Source organism: Acartia tonsa, chromosome 12 (genome assembly GCF_053477335.1).
Source record: "Acartia tonsa isolate MP-2025a chromosome 12, ASM5347733v1, whole genome shotgun sequence".
In the NCBI taxonomy this organism is placed as follows: Eukaryota; Metazoa; Arthropoda; class Copepoda; order Calanoida; family Acartiidae; genus Acartia; species Acartia tonsa.
In genome coordinates, this window is record NC_137271.1 from 16,963,802 (window position 1) to 16,983,841 (window position 20,040).

General features: G+C 31.5%; 1 protein-coding gene across 2 annotated transcripts; it reads right to left on the reverse strand.

Moving 5' to 3' along the window:
• Positions 1–493: 493 nt before the first annotated feature.
• LOC145333482 (uncharacterized) lies at positions 494–13,903 on the reverse strand. 2 transcript variants are annotated; one of them, XM_080178636.1, is made up of 14 exons: positions 13,861–13,903; positions 12,431–12,551; positions 12,094–12,209; positions 11,311–11,436; positions 10,695–10,824; positions 9,206–9,319; positions 8,740–8,795; positions 7,025–7,079; positions 6,874–6,938; positions 6,389–6,530; positions 6,133–6,230; positions 5,610–5,710; positions 1,007–1,096; positions 494–685 (listed from the first exon to the last, which is right to left on the reverse strand). In XM_080178636.1, the coding sequence occupies exons 2-14, from the start codon at positions 12,537–12,539 to the stop codon at positions 667–669; spliced, it is 1,221 nt and encodes a 406-aa protein (XP_080034762.1). In that variant the 5' UTR covers positions 12,540–12,551; positions 13,861–13,903; the 3' UTR covers positions 494–666. The 2 variants fall into 2 exon arrangements, 1 of the variants encoding a protein (XP_080034762.1); XR_013884512.1 differs by having other exon boundaries at positions 495–685; positions 5,610–5,651; positions 13,861–13,902.
• Positions 13,904–20,040: the final 6,137 nt, after the last annotated feature.

Genomic DNA, 20,040 nt, shown 5'->3' on the forward strand with positions numbered 1-20,040 from the left:
CGCGGATATAAGAAGTACAATTATAAGATTAAAACCAGTTTTTATTCGTAGAAAACTGGATATAATACGATGCTAGACATAGTTTTTTTTTGTATGGATGAGAACCGGTTCCTATCCACCGGATGCGAATGAATACAAGAAATAACATTATGCTAATATTCGAGTATACGTCAAGGTTTGGTGATTTTTTCAATAACAGTAGGACTGAAATCAATGTTAAATAATTAAGATATGTACTTCTTGTAAAATTTCATATCTCATAATCGCGAAAAATGAGATATGAAATTTGTGTCACCCTTCCAACATTGCGTATGACCACGTACAACTTCTAGAAACAGCATTTTATTACTGATCACCTCTACAGTATACACCCACGTGATTCCCCCCCCCAAAGACATCAAAAGGGAGTGTCAAGCTAAATTTTTTTGGGGGGAGGGGGTATGAAAAAAATGCGCGTCTTACGTATATGCGTGAGAAGAATAATATAATGTAAAAAGACGAATTACAATAAAGTATTTTTGAATCTGTATAATGCATAAATAATAATACAAGTTAAAATAAATACAACATAATACTTAAAGATTACATAAATCAGCATGCCAATCGGTGTTCAAAACTTACAGATAAGTTTGATTGTAAGAGCTGCATGTAGCATGGCGGTGAAAACTATACATCAACAATGTTCCTAAAATAATAATCATAACAACTATTTAGAACTATTAGAATAAAATCCCTTAGAACGACGTGAAATTTAGTTTAAAAATTTTGAAATTGAAAATGGATGTTATAAACTGAAATATGCCCCATAATAATGGGAATGATGACAAATCAGAAGTCTAGCTTTAACAGCAGCTGAGTAGATCTCTGTTCCCCACATAGCATTACGGAGAGATGGACTGACTGATGGATGGACAGATAAAGTTGATTATATTTTAGCTTTGCTATTACATATTACAAAGAATATATTGAAATATCAAGAACATAAAACTAAACCAAACCTACAAACCTGATAGTATTATAGGTTGCCATACTTCCCCCAACAATTCCAACCAAGATGAGAAACAAACAATAAAATCTTTCCCATACAGCTATCCTCCTAGAAATTATAACTTAGTCTGACAAGGGAAATAAAATTAGTTTTCTTTCCTAACATAACTTGATACATCAGAATCAGATATAAAATATTTCTGTATTAAGAATGAGGTGTGACATATAAGTCATACTAATAATACATTGATTTAATGAACAAATGCAGGGAGTAAGGGAGAGGACAATGAATCAAATATTCAATTTTTAAGAGTCTCAGACTTTGGGTGCTGGCTCAAAGGGAATGTGCACGAATTCAGCAGGTTCTGACTGACTTTGGGTACTAGCTCATCAATGCCCCGCTAACTCGCTAAGTTAGTTTTGAATATACCAGACAGAAATTTTTTTTTATTGATGGCTGGTTTTAACAAATATTTTTTCCCAAGAAAATGTCATTCTATGTATGGAAACTCTACTGTGATATTTATTTATTAAACAATCTAAGAACCCCATGAATTTAGATGGCAGTTTAAAATTTGTGAGAAGGGTTGACGAAGTTCTAAACAAGATTTTTCTAGTGATTAATTACAGAATGTTTACTACATTGTGATGTATTGGTAATTTAATTTTCAAGTAAATGATTTTTTTCCTAGAACTAATTTTGTTCTAAATTATATTACCATGATCCTTTAGGATCATGGAAAGAAAACAAAGTCATTCCTAAATTAGGACAGAAGTTACCTTCCTAGGAAGGACATAAGTAGCCTTCCTTAAGTGAGAATTTGTTAGATGAAGGGCATAACATGCCTCCCTGAACAAAGATTTTGCAAAATTGAGGACATAAGTAACCTTCCTTCACCTCACAAAACCTAACTTTTTGATCCTTCACATAGCAAAATCTTGCATAAAATTGGTTTTTGGTCCATCACATAGCAAAATATTGGAAAACTTAGCTTTTCTGTCCTTCACATAGCTAATTCTTGCAAAACATAGCAAATTCTTGCAAAACATAGCAAATTCTTACAAAACATAGCAAATTCTTGCAAAACATAGCAAATTCTTACAAAACATAGCAAATTCTTACAAAACATAGCAAATTCTTGGAAAACTTAGCTTTTCTGTCCATCACATAGCTAATTCTTGCAAATCATAGCAAATTCTTACAAAACATAGCAAATTCTTGCAAAATATTGCAAATTCTTACAAAACATAGCAAATCCTTGCAAAACATAGCAAATTCTTACAAAACATAGCAAATTCTTGCAAAACATAGCAAATTCTTACAAAACATAGCAAATTCTTGCAAAACATAGCAAATTCTTACAAAACATAGCAAATTCTTGCAAAACATTGCAAATTCTTACAAAACATAGCAAATTCTTGCAAAACATTGCTTTTCTGTCCTTTACATTGCTAATTCTTGCAAAACATAGCAAATTCTTACAAAACATAGCAAATTCTTGCAAAACATTGCAAATTCTTACAAAACATAGCAAATTCTTGCAAAACATTGCAAATTCTTACAAAACATAGCAAATTCTTGCAAAACATAGCAAATTCTTACAAAACATAGCAAATTCTTGCAAAACATTGCAAATTCTTACAAAACATAGCAAATTCTTGCTAAACATAGCAAATTCTTGCAAAACATTGCAAATTCTTACAAAACATAGCAAATCCTTGCAAAACATAGCAAATTCTTACAAAACATAGCAAATTCTTGCAAAACATAGCAAATTCTTACAAAACATAGCAAATTCTTGCAAAACATAGCAAATTCTTACAAAACATAGCAAATTCTTGCAAAACATTGCAAATTCTTACAAAACATAGCAAATTCTTGCAAAACATTGCTTTTCTGTCCTTCACATAGCTAATTCTTGCAAAACATAGCAAATTCTTACAAAACATAGCAAATTCTTGCAAAACATTGCAAATTCTTACAAAACATAGCAAATTCTTGCAAAACATTGCAAATTCTTACAAAACATAGCAAATTCTTGCAAAACATAGCAAATTCTTACAAAACATAGCAAATTCTTGCAAAACATTGCAAATTCTTACAAAACATAGCAAATTCTTGCAAAACATAGCAAATTCTTGGAAAACTTAGCTTTTCTGTCCTTCACATAGCTAATTCTTGCAAAACATAGCAAGTTCTTACAAAACATAGCAAATTCTTGCAAAACATAGCAAATTCTTACAAAAAATAGCAAATTCTTGCAAAACATAGCAAATTCTTACAAAACATAGCAAATTCTTGGAAAACTTAGCTTTTCTGTCCTTCACATAGCAAATTGTTACAAAACATAGCAAATTCTTGGAAAACTTAGCTTTTCTGTCCTTCACATAGCTAATTCTTGCAAAACATAGCAAACTCTTGCAAAACATAGCAAATTCTTACAAAACATAGCAAATTCTTGCAAAACATAGCAAATTCTTGCAAAACATAGCAAATTCTTACAAAACATAGCAAATTCTTACAAAACATAGCAAATTCTTGCAAAACATAGCAAATTCTTACAAAACATAGCAAATTCTTGCAAAACATTGCAAATTCTTACAAAACATAGCAAATTCTTGCAAAACATAGCAAATTCTTGGAAAACTTAGCTTTTCAGTCCTTCACATAGCTAATTCTTGCAAAACATAGCAAATTCTTGCAAAACATAGCAAATTCTTATAAAATATAGCAAATTCTTGCAAAACATAGCAAATTCTTACAAAACATAGCAAATTCTTGGAAAACTTAGCTTTTCTGTCCTTCACATAGCTAATTCTTGCAAAACATAGCAAATTCTTGCAAAACATAGCAAATTCTTACAAAACATAGCAAATTCTTGCAAAACATAGCAAATTCTTGCAAAACATAGCAAATTCTTACAAAACATAGCAAATTCTTACAAAACATAGCAAATTCTTGCAAAACATAGCAAATTCTTACAAAACATAGCAAATTCTTGGAAAACTTAGCTTTTCTGTCCTTCACATAGCTAATTCTTGCAAAACATAGCAAATTCTTACAAAAAATAGCAAATTCTTGCAAAACATAGCAAATTCTTATAAAAAATAGCAAATTCCCACAAAACATAGCTAATTCTTGCAAAACATAGCAAATTCTTGCAATGAGGGTCCCAAACTCAAAAACGAATTTTCAGCGCGATCCGACCACCGGTTCATGAGATACGGTGACCTGGTGTCCTTGGTACCGACGGTAAGATTTGGGAAATGGTTCGAATCCTTATTAAATTTTTTAGAATTCTTAAAGTCCAAAAATTTTTTGACACTTAACACACACACTGAATATTTTTGTCCTCTCAGTAAGTACGCTTGGTGTCACCTGGGTATTTTTTCTTCAAAAATTTGACTAAGTGTCAAAATATTTTTGGACTTTCCAAATTTACTAAGGATTCGAACCATTTCCCAAATCTTACAGTCGTTACCAAGGACACCAGGTCACCGTATCTCAAGAACCGGTGGTCGGATCGCGCTGAAAATTTGTTTTTGAGTTTGGGACCCTCATTGCAAGAATTTGCTATGTTTTGCAAGAATTAGCTATGTTTTGTAAGAATTTGCTATGTTTTGCAAGAATTTGCTATGTTTTGCAAGAATTTGCTATTTTTTGTAAGAATTTGCTATGTTTTGCAAGAATTAGCTATGTGAAGGACAGAAAAGCTAAGTTTTCCAAGAATTTGCTATGTTTTGTAAGAATTTGCTATGTTTTGTAAGAATTTGCTATGTTTTGCAAGGATTTGCTATGTTTTGTAAGAATTTGCAATGTTTTGCAAGAATTTGCTAGGTTTTGTAAGAATTTGCTATGTTTTGCAAGAATTAGCTATGTGAAGGACAGAAAAGCTAAGTTTTCCAAGAATTTGCTATGTTTTGTAAGAATTTGCTATGTTTTGCAAGAATTAGCTATGTGAAGGACAGAAAAGCTAAGTTTTCCAAGTATTTGCTATGTTTTGCAAGAATTTGCTATGTTTTGTAAGAATATGCAATGTTTTGCAAGAATTTGCTATGTCTTGTAAGAATTTGCTATGTTTTGCAAGAATTTGCTATGTTTTGTAAGATGAAGGACATAAGCAGCCTTCCTAATGTAAGAATTTGTCAGACAAAGGACATAAGTCACCTCCCTTAAGTTAGATTTTGTTAGATGAAGGACATAAGTAGCCTTCCTTAGATCAATTTCCAGTGACTTCTGTCCTAATTAGGAATGACTTTGTTTTCTTTCCATGATCCATTCAATTTTGGTCAAATTTTCTTTATAAATCTGGTTTTCATTGTTATTTAGCGAAAACTCTTAAATTGAATTAATTGCCCATTGTCCCCTCCCTTACTCCATGGAACAAATGAGTTGAACTTTCTCAAACATTGTTCTGTAAGATTTAGATAAAATTTTTTCTAGTTATAACCAGTTTCTGTTAGAAAAAAAACTTGAAGGAAGTCTGCAGGAAATACACTACTTGAACTGCTGAAAGACTGCCACAATCAAAATGCATCCTTTAAAGGAGATAAAATCAACTTTAAAGACTAGTTTAATGACTTCAAATGTAAAGAAAGTAGATTTACAATATTTGTATTACCTTTCTTCAACACCCTTAACTCCAATTGTTGCATCTGATATCCTGATGTAAAAAAGTGATGGGAATACAAAAGTTAGAAGTGTCACTGTAGATCCTCCTACCTAAAACTATCGTCAAATTAAACAAGTCAGAATTGTACTATCAATTTCAAACTTTGCATGATGATTCCTATAACAATTAGGATCAATTTAGGAAGCATAGCAACTCTATAACCATCAACAGAAAGTCTGTACGTCCATTTAAAACATGCCGATTGTTTTAATTTTTTGACAACAAATTTTTGTATGTTATTATTATTTTATTCATCTGATTTTAAAAATACTGATTCCTATTACTACAAGGTACAATGCTATAAGCGAAGCATCTCTATCATCAAGACCAAAAATGTGAGTATGTGTCAATATCTTCTTTATCAGTTTTGCAACAAATATACATATACATTTTTTAAACTTATACATTTCTATTTTGCCTTTTGTCTTCCTTTTCTTTATGTAAAATAAAGTAAATATCTTAAATACATTACCAGACCAAGAATGGCTCCAAAGTTAGGAACACTTTCAGCAATAAATAACAGACAACTGACTGAAAATGTTCGAAAAACACACCTCCATATATTCAAATCTATAACAAAGGAATTTAGAATTTTTATTATTCTTGAAGTTTAGAGTATTTGAAATTAAAACTACTACAAGAAACAAAAGAGGTTTGGTGTGGTTTCTGAAAATAAAACTTAATTTATATTACATCTTTGTACACCAGCCTTATTAGCTATTACTTACTTAATGGTATGCCAATAATTTCTTCAAATAACTGGAAAGGAGTGTTTGTAACAATTGGAAAAGCAGTTATTAGCTGTAGAAGAAGCAAAACTTGTACTGTGATCTTCATCCAACCATCAGTCATGGACAGCACAATGTTGTCCTACATTTTAATAAAAAAACATTAAATTTAGTCATGTCATTAATTTTTTTATGCAGAAAATATAATTTATCTAATATTAATCAGACTTTTCATAGTTGAATTTTAAAAATCTTATTCAAACTAGAAAACAATTTTTTGCATAAAGACAATACACAAAGAACGATTTTTGATATAGAAAAGAAATCCAGTTATTTTTTTGTTAGACAAATTTAAAATTTTCAATAATATTTACATTCTCTCATAAAGTGAAATTCTTAAATTAGAAAACCATACTTTAATTTACATATTGTTCTGTGTGAAACATTCATTTAATGGAAAATAATCAGAAATTAAAGTATCTGACCTGGACTAATGAACCAAGAGAAAAATATCCAACAGCTGCCATAGGAAAATAAATGACAAAAAGAACTAAAAGTAAGAAAAATAAAATTATATGATCCAAAACCTTATCATAATAATTCTAAATCAAAATGAATTTAGAACATATTTTTCACCTACAATTGCTAGTATAGCAGCATACTTAAATCTACTTTTGTCCCTCATATCAGCCTAAAAAGAAATATAGAAATTGAAGAATATTTTTTTATAATTTTATGAAGCCAATACAATAGCCAGGGGCGTCCAATAAGTGCAGTCAATAATTTTTTTTGGGTGGAAAATTAGTGCAGCTACTTTAAAAAAAGTAGTTAAATAATAATTAGTTTATGAAAAAGTAATTTTATGGTAAAAGATCCATCTAAATCACATTTGTAGTTCAAAAATTTTCTTAGAGTAAAATTTTCATTTCGAAGACGACATTATTATATTTATAATATACGCAGCATTTATAACAACTTTAAAATCATCGTTACGCGACAACCAGTGGACGGATTTTAGATTGGTCAACGGATTTGAATTTATTACGACCAGGACTATTTTTTTGCCACCTTGGCCGACTAAATCGGCCAAGGAATAACCGGCTACGGCATTTTTAAACTTTACTTCTATTTTATGCAATTATTATCATGTCTACAACTTTAAAAACATCGTTACGCGACAACCAGTGGACGGATTTTAGATTGGTCAACGGATTTGAATTTATTACGACCAGGACTATTTTTTTGCCACCTTGGACGACTAAATCGGCCAAGGAATAACCGGCTATGGTATTTTTAAACTTTACTTCTATTTTATGCAATTATCATGTCTACAACTTTAAAATCACCATTACGCGACAACCAGTGGACTGATTTTAGATTGGTCTACGGATTTGAATTTATTACGACCAGGACTATTTTTTTGCCACCTTAGACGACTAAATCGGCTGAGGAATAGCCGAATACGATATTTTTAAACTTAACATGAAGAAAATGTGGGCCGATTATTTTAATCGGCCGGTTCCGGCCGAAGTCGGCCGATTTCCGGCCAGCCAATAACAAAAACAGCTTGCTAATACTGTTCCAATTTGGTTACACTTTTAAGGGAAGGTTTATAAATGTCTTAGGGTTGGTTTTGGGCTTTGTTCCTGACCTCCATCAGACTCCCCAATAGGATAAGGATCAAACAACTAATATTCTAATATTATAGCTTCTAAAATCCTTATTTCTGAACCGATTTAAAAAAAATAAAGGTCTAGCAGCACAGTTATGGGACCTGGAAAACGATTAAAGCAATCGTTATGTGCGTGGATTGAATCATAACAAAGATATTAAAAACCGCATGAAGATTTAGGGTTGGCAGAGTTATAAAATTTAAAAAAAAATTTAGATCAAGGATATAAACTTTTCAGATAATTGGCAATTAAAATCCTTATTTGTATCATAAAAGGTAATAGCTGCACTATCATTCGATATGTTATAGCCATTTTAGAGAATATTGACTGCACTTAGCGTCCAAGCTTTTTTTTGGGGGGGGGTAATTAACCCCCCCCCCTGAAATCTGTTGGCAGGGGTAAATTTAGTTTACCCCCCCCCCCCAAAAAAAATTTACCCCCGGGGTAAAATTTTTGGGTGGGGTAATTTAAATTTTATTAAATAAATAGTATTAAAAATGCGCGCGAGGCGCGCAAAATTTTTTTTTATGTGTGATTTCTTATTTTGGGGGGTATTTACCCCCCCTAAATTGTTTGGGGGGGGAAATACCCCCTCCTATGGCACCCCCAAAATCGTTTGGGGGGGGGGGGGGTAATCGCCCTATTACCCCCCCCTTGGACGTCTATGACAATAGCTACCTGAATTGTTGGAAAAATAGGTATTCCACTGAAGCAAAACATAATTGTTCCAAAAGCTGAAATAAGTTTCACTATGTTTGTGTTGTCAAATGACCGATTTAGTAGCAATTCCAGAAATTGAAAATTATCTGATTTTGCTTATTTAGTGATTAGTTTGTACTTTTAAAAATATCCATAAAAATAAAAGTAAAGTTTCTCCTTCTCCCTAAGAATATATTTTTTAATCTAAGAGATAATAGTTATATATCCCATTGTATTATATAAAGCTTTCTGCAGATATGAAAACAAAAAACCTTCGTTACCGCAAGGCTAAAAATACTGGAATTAATATTACGATTTTTAACATTTTATTCATGAAAAATTGTCTGTAATGCGATGCATTCATGATTTTTCAGAATGACTAAGAACCAGTTGTAATCCTGCGGATATTAATTGATTTCGAAGTCTTACTAGAAAATAATACTACCTTCAAAGAAACCGTGTGGATTCGGAGTTGGAAAATCAGGTTCAATTTCTGTGGCCATCATTCCAATATTTACCATTATTAGAACACATGCAGTCACAGTTGTTGTAAATCCACCTAAATTTATTACAGGTTTAATAATTTCTGATAGTTTCTTGCTTAAGTATTTATATCCCATAATACAAATCTTCCTTCTAGGTGGCTATAGCTGTTTAAGTTTGAAAAAAGAAATATAAGCAATTAGGTTTCATTTCATATAATAGACAGCATTTCATGTATTTTAAAGATTATAAAACAAGGATGACAACATCCATAAGTAGCGAAGCACAAAATTTCGTGGATGGGAATGACCGTCATGGTTGTTTTCTTCAAACAGGAAATTTAATTTTGATATCTATAACAGAAAAAAATTTGAAAATCGGATCATAAACACCAAAGATATGGGGAAAAATGTAAAAAAATTAAAAATAGCCAAAACCCTGCAAAAAGGCAGTCTGACCATTATTGTTGTTTTCTTCAAACGACGGGAATTTTAATTTTGACATCTTTAACTGAAAAAAAATTGAAAATTGGAACAAAAACTCCAAAGATATGAGGGAAAATGTAAAAAAAAATATAAAATAGCCAAAAACCTGCAAAAATGCAGCCTGACCTTCACAGTTGTTTTCTTCAAACGACGGGAAATTTGATTTTGATATCTAAAACTGAAAAAATTTTGAAAATCGGTTCATAAACACCAAAGATATGGTGGAAAATGTAAAAAATGTAAAAATAGCTAAAAAAACCTGCAAAAAGGCAGTCTGACCGTTATTGTTGTTTTCTCCAAACGACGGAAAATTTAATTTTGATATCTTTAACTGAAAAATTTTTGAAAATCTGACCATAAACACCAAAGATATGGGGGAAAATGTGGAAAATTTAAAAATAGCCTAAAACCTGCTAAAAAGCCGTCCGACCGTCAGTGATTTGTTATGGTCAATTATGCTCCCTGATGATGGGAATGTTCTAAAAAAATTTCAGCATTCAATCTTTTATAGGAGCTGAGTAAATCCTATTTCCCCCATAGCGTTACGGACGGACGGACGGACGGACTGACTGACGGACGGACGGACGGACTGACTGACGGACGGACGGACTGACTGACGGACGGACGGACGGACATAGTGAATTATAGAGTAGCTTCGCTACTAAAAATATAGTTAATAGTTAACTGTATGGCAGTTCAGCTTTGGCTGCACATTGTCCTAAATCTATTAGCAACTAGAACATCGTATTATAGACAGGCTTTGAGAATATTAAAATGAAAAATTATTAAAACAAGTGCGGGAAAATCCAGGCTAACAAAACTGGTATTAATTTCATGATTTTTGTGTAATTATTCGTAAGAAGTTGTCTACACTATAATACGTTACATGATTCTTCAGAATGGCCGGCAACTGGTTCTAATACAGAGGATATTAATTGGTTTTAAACAATACTGGACATAACATACCTACAGCTATGGGCCATAGATCCTTGGGCCTTCCAAAATATGTGAGCGGAGTAAGAATTAAAGATGCAATTGCCATCCAGATGCAAATACTGAAGTGTATACCTACAGCCCCAAACAAACCAGTAACCAACTAAACAAATGTTTACATCTAAATATTCTGCTTCTTTTATAACGAAGCTGATATATAATTATAGTCGGCCCGTCCGAGTGTACATCCGAAACGGATAGCTTTTTTGATAATTTAGGCATGATAGAATTGTCCTATCGATTTCAGACTTTGCATGGTGATTCCTGTATAGTTAGGTACGATTTAGAAAGCGAAGAACTTCTATAGTCGTTACCAGAATGTCCGTACATCCATTTGAAATATGTTGATTTTTACTATTTTAACAACAAAATATTATGTGAAATAATTATTCGAATAATCTGATTTTTGAAATTCTGATTCTTAGGACAACAAAGAACAATGTTATAAGCGATGCATCAAGTCCTAAAAATGTAAGTATGTCTTTAAACATTATCCTAAACATTGCTTTTTTCCACAAATATGCTTAAAATTTTATTTTGACTTGTATACATTTCTTAAATTGTTGCAGTAATTAAATTGTTATTATACCTGTGATATTAGAACTATAAGAACACAGCCTACTCCAAAATGTTCTATAGTCAGAAGTACAAGGCAAACAACACGGCCAATTTTACCAAATGCCTTTTCTGCCATTTCTGGGTATGGATCTCTAACCTAAAAAAAATATTTTTGGTGTGGCTTCAGAACCGATTAATATCCACTGAATTAGAACTGGTTCTCAGCCACAATGAAAAATCATTTATAGCATTTTATTACAGAAATTTATCTGCAAATATTAAAAGGAAAAGTCATAAAATTAATATCAGTTACTTTTAGACCGGTCCTACGGCCCCTCAAGGCTAACAATACTGTAATTAATCTTAAAATTTTACAATTTAATATCCCCGGAATGCTGTCTATAATTCGATGCAATAAGTAACTATGAAAAAAATTTCAGGTTGTGGTGGAAACAACATAAAGATATGTATAAAATATAAAACAAAGTCATGAGAGTGCAGAGAAGGGACTATGTAATAATTCTTCTGCAAGAAAAATACTTTGCCTCACATTTTTCAATCATTCACCATGCAGTCATATATTTTTTTAATATGGCTACGTTTCCATTATCTATAAATACAGTGTGTTTTTTTATGAGAACTTTTTTGAAAGCAATTTTACCCCACTTATAGTTATCAGAATTTAACGATTAATGGCTTAAATTCAAAACTTAGGTGTCAACATCTAAAGATGGTTTTAGCACATTTTTCTTATGCTCAAATATTCAACTGTAATTAACATAAAATTTTACCTGTAATTAACATGAAATTTTACCTGATCCTCAAACTTTTTATATCTACTTTCTAGAATTGTCCAACAGCAAGCAATCCGGGTTCCAATAAACAAATCATTTATGGTGAAAAATACAATTATTAACAAACCATACCATCCTAAAAAGTACATTAAACAAATTTTTTTATATTAATGGATAGGGACTAAAATTCTTCAAAACAATGCTTTTGAACTTTTTTCATAGAATTCATTAACATAATTAGTTTTGTGTTTAATACTAATTCAAAAATGTAAAGCTATATAAATTCAAGCCTAACACTAAAACACTGGTATGTGCATAGATATTTCAAGGGGGGGTGGAAAGGAAAATGTTGATTACCTGATGAAAGAAGGGCATGAGGTAGGGCTACTACTCCACTGCCTGCCATTGATGCAACAATCAAGAAAGCTGCTGGAAAAACACTCAAACCTTTCATTTTGGATTCCATATGTTTGTGATACTAAGTAGAAAATAGGATGTTTAGTAGGATATATAAGTTGGAATGAATTTTAATGTTAGGGGGAGATTTGAAATCTGCATCAAATTTTAAGGATTTTTTAAAAAATTCATTTTTTGTATAATTCTTTATCTAAAAGCGTAAATACAATTTAAGTTAATCAATTTTGACCAATAGGATAGGTGGATGGGAAACTACCTGCGCTCTAATTGGGTGAATGATGTTCGACACTTTAGCTACTCCAATCAGAGCGCAGATTTTTTTAATCCACCAATTACAGATGTCAAAATTAATTATCTTAAATTGTATTTCCGCTTTTAGATAAAGAATTATACAAAAAATGAATTTTATAAAAAAAAATCCCTAAAATTTGATGCAGATTTCAAATCTCCCCCTAACATTAAAATGCCTTCCAACTAATATATCCTAATGTATAGTATTACCCTCACAATCATAAATATGTATTATATAAAAATTCAGATTTTAACATTAGAAAAGCATTTAATGCAAAAACATTGATTTGGCTCTTTTCATGAATTTTTTATAATAGTAAAGTTGTTAATAGTTAAAAGGAAAATAGTTTAATTTTTTCTTCTAATAAATGTAAAATATCGCAAACATATACAGCTTTTGGCAGATATAAAATAAAAAAATAAGGCTAAAATCGGTTACATTTTTATTTTAATGTTCGTGAAAATTGTCTGTAATACAATACTTTGCTTTCATTTTCAGTAAAACTGGGAAACGTTGACAATTATTATTATTATGAAGATGGTTCGCTTATTACAAGGGCCTATTATTTTTTAGAATTGGGGTGTTTGATCGATTCTTAGATTTTCACGTTTTCCTTATTAGCTTAATGATTCAAACGACTATTTAAAAATGTTTAAAGGGTTCGTGGCTTATTTTTTAAAATGAAAATGGTCTAGAAATAACTTTTTCGGATGTCCACTATCCATAATTTTTGAGCTTTGCTACTTATGGATCTCGTCATCCTTGTTTATCTTTTTTTTCATTTTTTTGTATGATATCATTATAATATCCATATGATATCTGACAACAAGGTCCAATATCATAAGCAAAGCATCTCTATAATTAAATCCTAAAAATTTAAAGTATGTCTGATACAGTATTCTGTTTTTACACAATTTTGCAACAAATGATTAAGTTCTTCTTATTAAGTTTTGACACTCTACAAGAGTTAATTTTCTTTAGTTCTTCCTTTTTATTTTAAACTTTGCTATGATGGATATTGCCATACTTGTTAAAAGTAACACAGGTTTAAAAAAAGGCATAAAAATATCATGTATACTTAGTTCTTGCTTCTCTGAATGCGAAGTATAGGCCACATACTCAGAAAAAATATGATGATTGTCCAATTTTATAGAAAATTTTTAGCACATACATATAGGTACCTCATTTAGGATACTCACATGCTAGACCATGTTGTTTTCTTAAAGGCATAGCTTTTCTTTAATTAATTCTTTCCGTACATCTACATCGGATAATTCTTTTTGTTAATAATGCATGTTAGAATTGTCCTATCGATTCCTGCAACAATTGGGTACATTAAAGAAAGCGTAGCAACTCTATAATCGTTACCATTAAGTCCGTACGTCCATTTAGAACACTGAATTTAAAAAAAATTCTCACCTTTGTATGATATTTGATTTTTGTGCCAAAATTTTATTATACTATTAAATAGAATCCCGTATTTACGTAATTTTGTATCAGGTTTATTATAGAGTACCAAATACATGTTAATACAGAAAAATCACGCATCAAAGGAAAAGGCCTTAAATTATCCTAGATTGTTAAAAATACATTAACAATTGATATTTTGTTTTAAAAAGTTACCTTTTTTTATTAATATAAAGAAAATTTTTATTTTATCTCATCGTCTATGGTGAAGCCATGGCTGCCAACACAAAAATGTTAAAACAGTATTTTTGTTCTCATTTGAACAATTTCCAGAGTTGACATGAGTTTTATACCTTAAACTTTTCCTTTAAACTTGCTTGACAATCGGAAAACTTTAAATCAACAAATTTATTAATGTCTAGGAGTACAGCTCTTCACAAGTCATTTTTACCTGGAGGTCGATTGTGGAAAAACCCCTGCCTAATATCAAATTTTTTTTTCATAAATGGAATACTCTATACTTGAGTAAATTATGGTATCAATTCTAGATTGGAGACATTATTCTAACTAGTTCTATAACTAATTAACCTGTTTCTAAAAATCTAGCTTCCTTTCTTTGAACTTCATTGTACTTGTTTTTCTTATCAAAATGATAAAATGATTTAACAAATAGTTGTTTAGGCCTTCCTAAACGAAGATTCAATGATTGTGATGAATACAAGCATCCATGATATGCTTCACAGCTCAATATGTTTAATATAAGGTATAATAGATATTACAAATCTTAAACGGCAACCATGATTTTACATCAATTTCTTTTTAATTTTAAGGGCTTCGCTTTAATGGATATTGTCATCCTTATTAAATAAAATTTAACAATGTATTATTTATTTAGTAGCGAAGCTACTCTATAATTCAAAATGTCTGTCCGTCTTTTAGATATAAAAAGTAAATTAAGTATAAAACATCCATAGCAGTCGGACTGCTGTTAAGCTGCTAATATTTTTCACAACTAATTTTCTCAATGTATTATTTCTTTTTAGTAGCAAAGCTGCTCTAAAATTCGAAATGTCCGTCTGTCAGTCCGTCTGTTAAAGACAAAACGGATGTGGGGGGGGGGGGGTGGAATCGTGATTTCTCAGCTCTTGTAAAAGATAGAAGGCTGAAAGTTCTTTTAGCTATACACATAAATATGGAGCATAATTAAGTAGAACACATCCGTATCGCGGTCAGTCTTGTGTTAACAGATAATCAGCTCTATAACTAACTTTGTCCGTTTGTCTATTTTACAATAGATTTTGTGCTTCGCTATTTATGGATGTTGTAAACCTTGTTTTTTATTTAACAGTATAGTGTCAAAAGTGGATTTGTAATTTAAAACATTTAGAATGACTTTTAGTCTTTATCACACTTAAATAAGGGGAAGGGGTTTGTACACTTTCACAGTAACAGTGCGCTCTGAGGCCCATATACAAGATAGAGCTCTGAATTATAATACTATGGGTCAGTCTAGAAATATTTTGCAAAACTTTTAATTTGGCGATTTGGCGGCTGACCACTGGTGCAATTATTCAGCTAAACTTGTAAAATTGAACATGCAATCTTGTTTTTATGGGGGGTTTGTTTTGGTTAATTATGAGAAAATATATCAACAGTAACAAAAAACTGTTGAGTTGCAAACTACCAGCCGCTGGCTGTGGCTATTAATAAATATTACAACAATTTTTCAGCTCAACAGTTTTTTGTTACTTTGATATATTTTCTCATAAATAACTAAAACACACCCTAAGCTATGGTTTAAACAAAATTAATTTTAAAGTAGCTTCGCTACTGTAAATTTGTTTTCATGCATAGTGTATTTTTTTAAAAGCAAAGCTTTTCTATAATTAGGGTCTGTCCGTCCGTCTTCCATCCGTCCGTCACAAACAGATAGCTATTTTAGTTAATTTAGGCATGTTAGAATTGTCCTATCAATTTCAAACTTTGCAAGGTGATTCCTTTAGTAGTTAGGTACGATTTAAAAAGCGTAGCAAATCTATAATCATTACAAGAATGTCCGTACATCCATATTAAACATGCTGATTTTTTTACTTTTTAATAAAATTTTTTTATGTGATCTAATCATCCGATTGATCTGATTTTTGGTATGTTTATTCTTGGGACAACAAATTATAATGTTTCAAGCAAAGCAAATATATAATCAAGTACTAAAAATGTAAGTATGTCCATAAACATTATCCTGTATCAAGCAGTTTTTCAACAAATTTAAACTTACAATTTTGCTTCAACTCTTATACATTTATACTCTTATTATCCAGTTCTGACACTATATAAGTGTTAATGTCCGTTTGTCCTACAGTTTCAGTGTTTCGCTTTTATGGATGTTGTCATCCTTGTTTGTGTTCCATTTATCTAGGTTTAACAGGAAGGGATAGTTCATTTGCCAAGATGTAATAAGGGAAGATTTAGCCAACCTCCCTGGATATCCTTTTCTATTTATATAACCTCATATATTTAAGATTATTTGTTAAAACATTTTATCATTTTGACAAAAAAAAACAAGTACAAAGAAGTGCAAAGAAAGAAAGCTAGATTTTTAGAAACAGATTAATAAGTTATAGAACTAGTTTGAATAACGTCTCCAATCTAGAATTGATACCATATTTTACCCAAGTATAGACTGTTCCATTTATGAAAAAAAAATTTGATATTTGGCAGGGGTTTTTCCACAATCGACCTCCAGGTAAAAATGACTTGTGAAGAGCTGTACTCCTAGACATTAATAAATGTGTTGATTTAAAGTTTTCCGATTGTCAAGCAAGTTTAAAGGAAGAGATTAAGTTATTAATCATGTTTTAACTCTAAAAATTGTGCGTTTTAGAACAAAATTAGTATCTCCTCTTCAATGTGTTAAAGTTGATGGCGTTGCTAAAGTCAAAACGAAAAAAATTAATTTTGTATTATTTAATGACTAAATGAATTTTTTTTTGACAGACTATCAATTGTTTATGTATGGTTAACAATTTAGGATGGTTTTTAGGCATTAAAAAATATTTCGTGAGTTCTATAATATTCCAGTCAATTTTGTCTCTTATTAAGTGTTCCTGTTCGTTTGTTTTACTATTTGATTTCAGAGCTTTCCTTTTATGGAATAAATTATTTGAAACGGGCGATACTGTTGTCTGTGACTAACGTCAGGTCCAACAACCAAGGATAACTAAAAGGAGCAAAATCTTTCCTTTTCTGTACAATGATCCTGGGTATAAAGTTAAGTAACACCCAATAGATAATCAACTCTTTGATTGCACGGCCTTTGTCTGGAAGTGCTAACAGTGCATGGCAATAAATTGCGCCTGTTTAGGGCAAATGCATTCCCTCTACTCTAACTATTAATGTCGCGCACCTGACAAAGCAGCAGAAGGAACCATGTTTAACGTCGTTACTTATGACGGGTATTTAGTCGAGATTCGAACCAATCACCTCCCCAACAAAGAACGGATTGGCTACGTGTTGAGTCACGTTCGCGGGTTATGGGTGTTGTTATCCTTGTTAGCACTTAAATTTAGGAACCTCATACAGGTATCTCACGTGGAATACCATGCTGTTTTTTTTAATACAAGCACAAGGATGGCAATATTTGTGAAAACAAAGCTCACAAAACTTACTTAAATACACTTGAAATCATTATGAAACTTTGTTTGCATCATTATTTATATCTTCAAAAGGACGAGAAAACAAATTTAGAATTTTAGAAAATCTAACCGGAAACTATTGTTCTTTGTTAAATTTAGATCTGATCATATTTTAACAGCAAAGCAATCGGGGCCAATACTAAAAATACTGTCAGACAAACATTATACAACATTTTGATACATAGAACACATCCATAAAAGCTTAACTAGTTAGACATACAAACAAACAACCTTATTATAAAAAAACTTGTATGCATCCCAAATGACGATCAAGAAAATTACATTGTACATTTTTAGTTGAAAAGTTTGGACAATACTTTTGAGTTAGGGCCTTTTCATGATAATCAAAAAATATTTTTAATATATCTAAACATCCAACTACTGAATTAAAGACAGAAAAATACGCTTTAGTGTTAAAAACAAAGATGACAACATCCATAAGAATTAAAGGTATTAGGAACGATAAAAATTAAGGAATTAATTATATGTCTTGACTGACTGACCGACTGACATACAAGGTAAGGGCAGGAATCTCCTTTGATTTTAAAAGAGATCATCTAGATAATCCATAGCTTCATATGTTTGTTATGAAATGTATTACTCTAACACCCAAGGATATTAGGTTAAGTAACATCTTACAGACAACCAACCCTTTGATTGCGCGACCTTTGTCTGAGAAGTCCTATATGTGCTTGGTATTGAGTTTCGCCTGTTTATGGGCCAAGGCATTTCCATACTCTTACTGTTTATGTTGTACACCTGCCATAGAAGCAGTAGGAACAATTTTTAACAATTATTGTGACACAGTCTCGAGCTGAGATTAAAACCTATCACTTATTCAACGACGTTGGGAAGCGCTACATGTTGAGCCACGGTTGAGGGTTCTCAACACAAACAAAGTTATTTATTCTGAATGCTTTTTGGGACAAGGTATCCTAAAAACCATAATAAATCTGTCTTAAATAGTAGTAGAGAAAATACAAAAATATGAAAAATTACAAACAAAAAACCTACTATTATTATCCTGTCTTATTTTCCTGTGAATAGTCTGTAATTTATCATAAAAGGTATGACCTTAGTACTGGCAGTTTCTTACAAAATAATATAATAATTGGGGTTTGTTTTCATTTGTTTGGGGTTGATTAGAATGGATAGTTACAGAAGTATCACAGTAGAATTTCTGGTTTATCCCACCTCTTCGTAGAAAAAAACAATTTTGTTTAACCCTTACAGATCGGGGGGGGGGGGGGGGGGGATGGGGTGGGGGCCTCTAGTTTTTTCAATCTCATTTTTTGTAGGTAAGCTGTAAGATAGCTGTGACTTCATGTCTTTTTAAGTTTAGTAATTATACGTCGGCAAGAGTTGATTTTATTAGGATATCTGTTCTGGGTCGGTCGTGGTGTCCGGTCAAAGTCTGTTGGGTAACACCAAAATTAGAAAAAATTATAAATAAATCTTAATTTCTACATTATGACTTTTGTGTATAAGATAGAAACCTTAAATATTATTGACCTTCTGAGAAAAGTGGTGTTATGACCGTTTGAACGCTCCCTGACCGACTTTATGACCGATTTTTGTCCGGCTTTTACTACAGACATATATCATGAATATCGTGGCTTCTATTACAGCTAGAGACCTAAAAAATTTTTTGGTAAATCCTTGAGCAACAATAAACAGATAAAAATATTAATTGGCGCCGTCAACCATTTTTTTACTGCCGTAACCGCCGAAAATGGCGGTTTCCATTATTTGCCGTTTTACGGCGATGATCAGAAAAAGTATTTTTTTTGTTATGAAAAATAAAAGTTCGTCCTAAAATTTGGTCATCCTAGCTGCAAAATTGGCCGCTCTAGAGCTGTTTTAAAATTTAGCGGCTGGCCGCTAAAAAGCGGCTAAGGAGCGGTCTGACCGCTATGACTAGAAAAAGTAAATTTCTCTAAAAATACACATCTTAGACATAAAATTATTTTCCAAAATGAAGGGTTTTAAAGCTTTGAGAGGGTTAACTTTTTTAATATTTCTTTTTTTGATTTTGAGGGTGGGGGGAGAAATGAGGGGTTTCAAAGTTTTAAGGGGGTTAATCACCATTTTACCCCCCCCCCCATCCTTCCTATGCTTCTATCTATCTATCTATCCCTCTGTTCCTAAGTTTGTACTTT